The sequence below is a fragment of the Perca fluviatilis genome, chromosome 13 (genome assembly GCF_010015445.1).
Source record: "Perca fluviatilis chromosome 13, GENO_Pfluv_1.0, whole genome shotgun sequence".
NCBI lineage: Eukaryota > Metazoa > Chordata > Actinopteri > Perciformes > Percidae > Perca > Perca fluviatilis.
This window is the reverse complement of record NC_053124.1, coordinates 16708651-16720018: the sequence shown is the minus strand read 5'-3', so window position 1 is coordinate 16720018 and position 11368 is coordinate 16708651. Positions and strand designations below refer to the sequence as shown.

The window sequence follows — 11368 nt, the reverse complement described above, 5'->3', positions numbered from 1 at the left end:
TCTTCTCTCATATCTTAAGGCTTCAGATTTCTTCACTTAGCCCCACACCTATCATATATTATATATGGTATAAATATATATATACAGGTAAATTAATATAAGATATATGTCTGATAATAAGGGTACACCATTGATGTTTTTTATTTTCCTAAATAAAGGTGATTCAGGAAGTAAATATTATAAATTGTGAAACTATTGTATGCACTCACAGACACAAAGCAATTCTCACTTTTACACAGTTTTAGTTAATTAAATATAAATAATATAAAAATGTAACAGAATATTCCAATGGCTCCAAAATGTGGGCTCCAAGGACCACAAGGGCTTAACAGGTATTTCCAGTCAAATGTAGAACCCAAAGATCTCCAAAACTTTAACGTAATTCTGCATTGGGTCTTTGAAGTAGTGAAATTCATCCTAAATGGCAGTGATCGGGACCAAAGTAGGATCCATACTCTAGTGTGATTTTTGGGGTTCCCTGTCAAGAAAAGGTTTACTCCTGCATTAGAGTGCAGCCATGGAAGTAATGTAAACAGTACATTTGCCAATTTAAGACATTGCCTTAGGCTCTGGTAAGTATGATGGGCATTTTTCATTAGTGTTGACATTTTATAGACTACATAATAATTGATCAATTAAAAGATTAACGGGCAATACTACTTTTGCTACAGTAAACTGGTAGTAGTAGTAGTCATGTAAACTAGTATTTTTTTGAAAACTGCAAACACAGGTTTATGTACAGGTTTTATATATTTGCATTATTGTATTTATTATTTATCAATTTATTCTATTAGTTTTAGCATAGCATTTAATAACATTTAACTCAAGCATTTAAATGCAGAAGGGCAGAGTTCACAAAAAGCCAAATAAGAGTTAAATCCGCAACAAATTATAGAAGTGTATATCAGAAACAAGCACACTCCTCATAATACATAAATAATTACAAGGTTAGTTGAATGGTGCAGAAATAGAAACACAAACATTTTTCAAAGTAATGCAGTAGTGCAGTATAATTAAGTGCACCCTGGAGTGCAGTTCATTAGTGAAACATTTCAGGTACGTCACAATGACGTTGCATAAGAGGGAAAAAAAAAAAACTCCGGAACTCAGGAGAGCTGAACTAAACTAGCTTAGCGAGCCAACAACAATAACCGGTAGACCTTATTTACGGTCAGGCAGCCGGGTGCGTACGAGAGACCTTTGAAGGTGGTCCGTTTGCGTTAATGATTGGTGGAACACAAGCAACTGACACCTCCTGTATCCTGCACTTACGAAAACCAACGTTTGCATCAAGCGGACGTTTAACGTTAGCTAGCTAGCGGGAACGTTAGGTAACTCTCAACCCAGGTACTTGAGGAGTCACTCCGATGTGCTTCGGGACCAATACAAGAGATGGCCAGTAATCCTGCGGCAGGCTTTACCTGCCATGCTAACGGAGAAAGCACACCAGGACGAGGGTCCAGTTCTGGCCGCTCACGTCGCCACCGGTGCGAGTCAGAGTCCGATGTTGGCCCGACTGACAAAAGCTTAGCACGGCTGTGTAGCAGGGACGAAGAGGAGCGAGCAGCGGCTCTGGAGGAGCTCAGCCGCGGGGTTCTGGTGTGTTTAGAACTGGACCGGCCCGGTTCGGCACAGCTGAGTAAACAAACACTCCTTCTTCTGCTTCGGCGCTTCCCCTCCCTTTTTTGAACAAGAAAAACCAATTCCCGCCTCTCCTCCCCCCCCGCTCCTCCGCCCCCCCCCCCCCCCCCCCACCCAATTTTTTTTTTTTTTTTTTTTTTTTCCCTTCGTCCCCACACCAAAAACACTTCCCAACCCATCCCCCCAAATCGCGGCCCGGGGGTGGGGGGGGGGGGGGGGGAACAGGGGGGCCGCCCCACAGTTTTTTGGGGGGGGGGGCGGCAGAGGGGGGCAGGGGATTTCAACAGCACAAATTCCCAGCCACAAATATTGCTTAGCTAATTGATTCTTATCATTAATTCCAAGATTACGTGAATGATTGATTTAATAGTCGTATGATAACTTTGAAGCTGGTCAGTCACAGTTATCAGCTGATTACTCCTTTTTTTCTGTTGCTTGGTTTTTTTTTTTGGGTTTTGGTGTAGGATTGGAGGGGGGGGGGGGGTGGTGGTGTTGGGGGGGTGTTGAAAAAAAAGAAAAGGGGGGGGTCGGGGTTTTTTGGGGGGAAAAAAAGAAAAAACCCCCCCCCCCCTGCCCTTTCCCCGCGCCTGTTGTTTTTAAAAAAAAAAGGGGGGGGGGGGTTTGGGATTTTTGGTTTTTTTTTTTTTTTTTTTGAAGTAACAAGCGTAGACTTGCGGTATTCTGCTGCCGGGCCTTCCAATGATGTCTGTGAGTTAAACGCATGGTTTGGTTACAGATTTTAGGAACTGCCTGCGAGTTATGAAACGGGCCTCTCCAGTTACAGTACAGCTATAGTCTAAATACGTCTAGTCAAGGTTGAAGGTTGAAACTGTGTGCAGATTTTCTAATTTATCTTTATTATAAGTATGGCGTCCGTATTATTATTATTATTCTGATTCTATATTTATGTTCTTGTCTGTTGCAGTACTTTGCTTTGTTGTTTTTAATACCTTTATGTATGCACCAATCCCAAAGGCACATTCCTTGTGTGTGTTGGCAATAACTCCTGTTCCGATTCTGAAGTGTTTAAAAAGGGAACACGTACTGTTGTTTCAATAACAATCCAACCTTTTAGTTGTTTGCTCAAAACGTTTTGTTTTTTTAAACTTTGATATGGCGTAATGTATACGATTTTAGACCTTTCAATGTAAAGCTCAAACAATAAGTCAATTAATCGATTTGTCGATCAACAGAAAAATAATCAGGAACTATTTTGATGATTGATTTGTTTGTTATTTTCCAAGCAAAAATGCTAAACACTTGGTAGTTCCAGCTTCTCAGTTGTGAGATTTTGCTGCTTCTTTGTCTCATGTGATAGTAAACTCCATATATTTACCTTTTTGGACTATTGATCAGACCAATCAAGCAATTTGATAACATTATCCTAAGCTTTGGGAAATTGTGACAAGAATTTTTCACTATTGTCTAACATTTAATACAGTAGTTCAAGTGATTAATCAAGAAGATAATTGTCAGATTATTCAGAAATTAAATCAGTCGTCATTCCACTGTATAATTAACCCTCAGTGTCTTCCTTCTTAGGAACAAGGAGTTGAAGTACCTCGGACTCTGGCTTCAGGTCCAAGCTCGTTTATTCCTGCAAAAGAGGTGTGTGTGGCTTGTTTTTAAAAGTACATATATTTGCTCCATTAATAAAGATATCAACTGTTATATTTGATTTCCAAATGAAAACACTTGTTTAAATCGTCTTCCAGATTTATGTTTGTAAAATGTTTTGAAGTGTGAAATCCCAAAATAAATCCCATGAGTCATGGAGCAGTGTATAACTCTAATCACCAGATTTTTACTTTACCATATATTTATTGTTAAAACTATTCATATTAGAGATATTGTTTCCCAAGTGGATTTCAGTGTGGCTCACATCAAGTATAAGCAGTGTAGCTAACTATTCTGCCGCAATACTGAAGTGCCTGTTGCTTCCATAGACTGTTAATAATAATTACAGTCAATGGTTGCTTCAGAGAAGCAACTGCCAAGATATGTTGCAAAAGCTGATTACTAAAGATGCTGATTTCATATGTGACTCACTGTCTTCTAGGCAGCTTATTTCCGTCTGTAAGAGAAACATTTTACAGTTGTCAATTGTATTTTGTCTTTCTTTTTCTCTTCAGATATTGAAACAAGGGCTGGACCAGGACATCCTTATCGAATCTTTCCTTTCATTGGGTCGCGTGGACCACATCACCATGGTGATGGCGTTGCACCCTGCATACCTCAGCTGCTTCATGAGGACCCAGCATGCTTTGTTAGAGATGGACGGCCCCTTGCCCCGTCACTGGAGACATTACATTGCTGTTATGGTAAGAAAACCACAATATGTGAATATAAAATACAATATATGATTGTTACTAGTGACACCTATCAGAGCTCTCAGATCAACACCAGTAAGAGCCTCATGTACACTCCTGAATGTAAAACTTTATCTTTATTTTAAAGAGACACAATAAAAAAAAGCGCTTCAAATCAAGATCCGAAACTGCTGTTGACTATTTTGCAGTTGACTGAATATAAAATTGAGTACGCATTTTCCAAAGGGTTCCATGCGAGGAATGCGAGCTTGAGTAGTTCAGGTTGTGTGATGACTCATTTTCTTGATTCTCCCTGTAAGACCAACATACATGACAAAAGTACACTACAGCAGACTATAATAAATGGTAATGAATCAAATTTGTAGGAGCAGCACATTTTAATTAATGAAAATACTGAGGTTGGCAAAATCTCTGGTATTAATAGATGGTCTAGATAGAGTGTATGAATGGAGGACATTTGGCCATAGCATGTCTTCCTAAATGTAACCACACAGTCAGCTCCCAATGAGATTGTAATCATTTTTTAACTAACTATAGCTGGATAGCTTGTAAAGAACTAAGCTCGGTAAGTCAACAAAACCAAATGGTAGAGAGTCCCGAATGAGATGCAGGTACTGTATATTGTTGCATTGATTGGTATATTGCTCTATTTGCTGTTTACAATGTAGATCTACACTCAACCATTATAGGGTTATATTAATAATTATAGGTAAATGAAAGTAATATTAGTGCACATTAAAATTGTCCTTTACTATAAACAGATTATATTGTCGTTGTTTAGATTTCCCAATAGGGTGTGCCGAGCTAAATGCTGCAAGAAGTGACACTGCAGGTTAAATCAGAACGTCAAAAAAAGTGATTACTTTCTGATCTAATTCATAAGCCTATGATAAGTGTTTAAGCGATAGCAATTTTGTGTTTGTCTTGTGTTTATTTAAATCTATATTCTATTCTTTTTGTGTAAAATGAGGCAGCAATGAGAACAGCTATAAATGCTCTAAAGCCTGTAATTGGTCTGTGAAAGGCCACAGGAAGTGTGAGTCTATCCTTTCAATGCTCTGACTAGATATTGCACGACTAATGGTCTAAACATTCAAAGTAATGGCAGACTCTGCAGCTATTAGTTTCACTTTTTGTGCCAAAATATTTTTCTTTCTTTTTACACACACACCTACTGTATTGATTTTGGCTTTATGGGGATACAATTTTTCCTGCCTCCACTAGTAGTTGGACAAAACCAGTATTGCAGTTATACAGTTATATTAATATCGCTGTAATGCTGTTTCCACTGCAGCCGACTGCTTTTACAGTCCCTGTCAGTTCAGCTGTAGTGACCATTTAATAAATGCCTTTTAGACTTTTAGGTTCATGGGCTGAAGCAGCCCTTTTAGTGAAGTAATATCACTACACTTCAGCTTTTCTATATTTCCAGCAGAACCTCTCACAGTGCCATAGCTGGGTGCAAACAGCTGCAGCTATTAACATTAATGGAACTACGCTATAAGTTCGATTTATGTGTGCCAGTTACTGTAGCAAGCACTAACAGTAATGATTATTGTCAGCCCTTGAGCCTTAACGAACCATAATCACACTTGTTGTTCTTTTTCTTTTCTTTTTTGCTGGAGCTGTAAAAACACTTGACAGACAATTGTTAAAGCTAAATATGTTAAACAGTTTATTCTCTTATTTTTAAAGACATTTTACACTATAACTTTCTACACACCTTGAGCCAGATGTTTATATGTGATATTATTATGATGCTCCACCTTGGAACTGTGTCTCAGGTTATTGAAGAAGAAGAAGAAGACATACTTTATTGATCCCCAAGGGGAAATTACATCTTTTGCCTCATCAGTGTTTCAGTGTCTATTAAAAGAATGGCTAAAATTGAGTTATCTGAGTACTGACTGATACTACGTAAGTCTCACTTCAGTAGTATCAGTCAGTACTCCGATAACTCAATAAGGATCTAAAAGTTGTGCTCTAAAGACATAGACAAGTTATAATAAAGTAGTCAAATAAAAAAAGAAAAATATGATGTCAATACATTCAGGGCATGTCTCTTTGCTTTCGAAACAGTTAGGACCATTTAAGGAACTAAAATGTATAAAAATAATTCTTTAGCTATCCCAATCAATAGTTGTAGGTACATTTAAGGATACAGTGGTTACTGTTGACCATTGGAGAAAAATGCAAAATTTTGAAAGTGATAGAAAAGTCAGGAAATATGATATTTTTAGGTTGTAGGAACCTAAAAACCTGTTTTACTAAGGAGAAAGATGACTGATGCAAAACGAACTTAGTTGGCAGGTCATTCTCTGCTTGAGGGTTATCCAGCTACTGTATCATAGCGAGCCACTAACAGGGTCTGCCAAAGACAGCTATCCTCTCATAAACATTTAATGACTCTCATCACTCATATTCCTCACATTAGCCGCCCTTTCACGTCATTAAACTCAAAATTATCTACTGGTGGAGATATTTAGTTGTGTTGCTTTAACCTCTGTGCCTGTTTTTATATTAATGAGCATAGGCAGTTCTTCATGTGGCGGTCCACCACCGTGATGATGAGCTATGGTTACGCCCGACACCAGCGCCGCAGTTCGACACAAAGTCCCATCAGCACGTGCTACAGCCAGCCTTTCTTTATGGAAGCAGGGGGGGAGAGTTTGCTGTTCCCTTCCTCGCTTCCTTTCAACCCCCACCCTTCAAACACCGTAAGCTGCGAGCACGTACCCCCCCCCCCATCCACAGCAGCACATACAGTCAGCATACACTTTCCTCATACCCACTCACTCTCTTTCTCAGTCTTCATTAGTATATCACAATACCCACCATTTTTCTTTTTCGTTTCACGCTCTCTCTATATAATATATATGTATATATAAAATATATATTATATACATAATATTTATATAGTATATATATATATAAAAAATATATATATATATAAAAATGTGCAATATATATATATATATATATAGATATATATATGTGTGCATATATATATATATATATATATATATATATATATATGTGCACTTATGCATATATATATGTCATATATATATGTATATATGAGTGCATATATATATATATATATATATATATATATATATATATATATATATATATATATATATATATATATGTGTAAGAAGTATATATATATATATATATGTGTTATATATATATATATATATATGTGTATATATATATATATATGTATGTATATATATATATATATATATATATATATATATATATATATATTATATATATATATGTATATATATGTATATATGTATGTTATATATATATATATATATGTATATATATATATATGTTATATATGTATATATATATATATGTATATATATATATGTATATGTATATATATGTATATATATATATGTTATATATATGTATATATATATATATATATATATATGTATGTATGTATGTATGTATGTATGTATGTATTCTACTGTAATTCAACAGTCCATTAATAAATATAACTTTTATGATGCTATTTGAGGCTTTCCTTTGTGTTTTGTCATATTGAATTGCACCATATTGTCATGTGTTCATTTAGTTTCATCCGTCTTTGTTTGTCGCAACTTAACAACCGTAAGAATGTACAGCCATGCTAGCTGCTTTGTGAGGCTGTAGTGTAGGTCACAGCGGTGCACAGCTAAATGCTAACATCAGCATGACAATGGTGGTGTTTAACAGGTATAATGTTTATCATGTTCACCATCTTAGTTTACTTACCCAACACCTGCCCCTCTGCCCTGCAGGAGCTGGTGTGTCCCGGAGCAGAGCCTCGCTGGTCATTCGCTGAACTCATCCATGCTGTGGTCCTGATGGCACATGCTCACTCACTCTGCTCTTTTGTGTGGGGCTGCAGCTTAAACCCTGAACCCGACCACATTGGAGGTTATACCTTCCAACTCCCATCACCCAGTCACCTTCCTCGTTGCCCTCATAGCCCTGCTCATGAGGACGGCAGGCAAGAGGTAAGTCAAGCAGGAATTTTCCCCCTCAGGTCTGACAGGTCTAAAATTCACAATGTCAACAGGAGAAGTACAAAGTAGTATTTGATACTTTCCAGCTTTGTTTCACCAGTCACACCAGTTAAGTAAAAGTAGAAGACAAGGCATACTTCATGTTTTTAATTTACTGTTTAAAAAAACAAAGTTCTAAATATAGTCCTTAAAGGTCCCATGACATGCTGCTTTTGGATACTTTTATATAGGCCTTAGTGGTCCCCTAATACTGTATCTGAAGTCTCTTTCCTGAAATTCAGCCTTGGTGCAGAATTACAGCCACTAGAGCCAGTCCCACAATGAGCTTTCCTTAGTATGTGCCGTTTCTGTGTCTGTAGCTTTAAATGCTATTGAGGAGGAGAGAGGGGGGGCAAGGTGGAGGGTGGGGGGTGTGGCCTTGACCAACTGCCACTTTGCTCGTTTGAAAGCCATGATGTCTCTCTCTCATGGGCAGGCCAAATTCTCTGGGCGGGCAAAGCAGAGAAAGGGGAGGTAACCTTGCTCCTTATGACCTCATAAGGAGCAAGATTCCAGATCGGCCCATCTGAGCTTTCATTTTCTCAAAGGCAGAGCAGGATACCCAGGGCTCGGTTTACACCTATCACCATTTCTAGCCACTGGGGGACCATAGGCAGGCTGGGGGAACGCATATTAATGTTAAAAAACCTCATAAAGTGAAATTTGCATGCCATGGGATCTTTAAGCCCGAACTCTCTTTTTATTTATTTATTTTTTTTTATTAATCTTCTCCAGTTGGTTGACGGAGTGATGGAGGTGGAAGTGTTGATGCAGAGGATGGTGGAGCTGCAGCAGCAGGAGGAGGAGTGCACACAGGAGGAGATGGTCACTCGCTTTGAGAGGGAGAGGAGCGAGAGCATTCCAACCGGTACAAACCTTGTTTATCCCACTCTGTCATTTACTTGGTTGACATTTGTTTACTTACTATTTCCTCTTTGTTGTGTTTGTTCAGCGGTGGTGCGGGGAGCACCACCTGACCTGGTGCTGCGTCTGGTGGAGGAGCCAGAGTTCAGATATGAGGACTTTGCCCCCAGAGGAGAGCAGTCACCACCCACCATGAGAGCCCAGGTAGTTTGGAGCATTTCTGGTCGTTTAAGTTGAAGTTGGTTATATTTTTGCAGATTAGGAGACACATTCCCAAATTATTTATTCATACTTCAAACAGTATAAAGGGCCTGTTAACTGCTTGTGCTAAGTTGCATAGACCTGGGTTTGTTGATGTTGGTGTCTGATGTGTGCAGGACTATTCATGGGAGGACCACGGCTTCTCTCTGGTCAACAGACTACTGCCAGACATGGGCCAGCTCCTGGATGAAAAATTCCAGGTACCCTCACCTTTAACCTTGTAGAAGTACACTAATAAATACCAATTAGCTGATTAAAAAGTGCACAAGACTGCTGTGCGGATAACATGACCGGTATATCTGCTCCAGGCAGTTTAAGTGTTGCACAGTGTTAAGTAACTAAAACCAAGGTCTGAAGGAGATAATTTGGGCACATGCTTGCACATACATGCTTGTTTACACACTTGCAATGAAACCACTTAGAGTCAGGAAAGCAAGTGGTTGGTGACTACATGTGTATAGGAGAACAGTGGTTCCTAACCTGGGGATCGCAACATAATGATCTTTTCTCTAATGTTTGGGTTGTTCAGTGAGTGAAATACTGGACAGTTTTTATATTCAGCCATCTGAGAAGGTAAAATGACTCTTGTCGCTTTGTATTAAGGGGTCACAAGCAAAAAACAGCTATTGGGATAGAAGGACTGTCATTGAAGATGCATAGTTGTCTACACCCTACACAACTCAGCAAAGAGATCAGCAGGGCACACTGGGAAATAAATATGACCAAATATTGCCCAGAGATTGACCATATTATGGGATGAACTGTGTTTTTACAGGTCGTAAGCAACTTGACCTACAACAGGATGGCCATGCATGAAGGTGTGGACACTCACACTCTGAGAAAAGCTCTGTGGAACTACATCCACTGTCTGTACGGGATACGGTCAGTGACACCCACGATGCACAACAAAATTTCAAGTTGGGTTTTGTCTCTGCTGTGTAACTCGCTTGTTTTTATCATTGTACCTGTGCAGCTACGATGATTACGACTACGGCAGTGTGAATGTGCTGTTAGAGCGCTCTCTGAAGGTCTTTGTTAAAACCATGGCGTGTCACCCCGAGCAGACCACAGCACGTATTTACCACGCCTTCTGGAGACACTTCAGACACTCGGAAAAGGTATGAATGAGTTCAAACACGCACCTGACCCAGCCTCTCCAGCCACAAAGAATGAATCATTTGACATTTCAACACGTCGTCTTCTTTGGTACCTTCTCAACAAAGAATGAATATTTGACATTTCAGCGTGTCCTCTCTTTTTTTCCATTCAGGACTTGAAAGTGTGTCACCTAGTAATGATATGCTTTTTTTTCTCTTTTTTTTTTTTTTTTTTGCAGGTTCATGCAAACCTAATAGTGATGGAAGCCCGGCTACAAGCAGCCCTTCTTTATACCTTACGGGCCATCACACACTACATGAGATGACACACTCTCTCACACACGTTTTTTTGCAGGTGTCACGCCAGCTACGCACTCGCACACACACACACACACACACACACACACACACACACACACACACACACACACACACACACACACACACACACACACACACACACACACACACACACACGCGCACACACACTACAGTGAATGTTTGTATATGCATATCTTATGTTTCAGTGTTAATGTTTTGATGCTGCTTTGCGACTGGGATATCTGATATTTAAAGTTTGTAACTTTTTTTGCACTGAAGTTTATCAGGTTTTGTTTCCCCCACTTGAGCCTCAAGTGTTGTTCTTGCACGTTTCTGTCACACATAGACATATCTACATGCCAGGAATGGAATTGTGTGTGGTATAACTAAATCATCATCATCATGTGATCAGTGTTTATTTGACATTTCTATTCAGGCTAACTATCTGTCACCCACAGACAGCTGCTGTTCACCACATCATGACTACTCAGGCCTTGGCCTCTGTCTGCAGCACACAGAGGCTGAGATCATAAAATGAAAAAAATAACTTGTATTTTTGTATACAATAAAAACTACCTACTTTATCAAAATTAAAACAGTGTGTTGTGTCTGGACATAATTTTCTAACAAAAACAATGCGACAAAACATGACTTGCATAACATTATTGCATTTTTTATATTTTATAATCCAAGAAACTCAAGGACAGCTCGCAAATACATCTGGATGTGTTGCAGCAGGAGTTCCATTGACACGCCACAAGATGGAGACAAAGGCTTAAAGAAATGT

At 38.8% G+C, this 11368-nt stretch overlaps 1 protein-coding gene across 1 annotated transcript; it reads left to right on the top strand.

Moving 5' to 3' along the window:
* Positions 1–1075: 1075 nt before the first annotated feature.
* On the top strand, positions 1076–11177 carry sesn2 (sestrin 2). Its single transcript, XM_039820910.1, has 11 exons — positions 1076–1683; positions 3184–3249; positions 3774–3993; positions 6694–6737; positions 7772–7990; positions 8774–8906; positions 8991–9106; positions 9280–9363; positions 9939–10045; positions 10137–10281; positions 10500–11177. Exons 1-11 carry the CDS (start codon positions 1393–1395, stop codon positions 10584–10586), a joined length of 1512 nt encoding a protein of 503 aa, XP_039676844.1. The 5' UTR covers positions 1076–1392; the 3' UTR covers positions 10587–11177.
* The last annotated feature ends 191 nt before the right edge of the window (positions 11178–11368 follow it).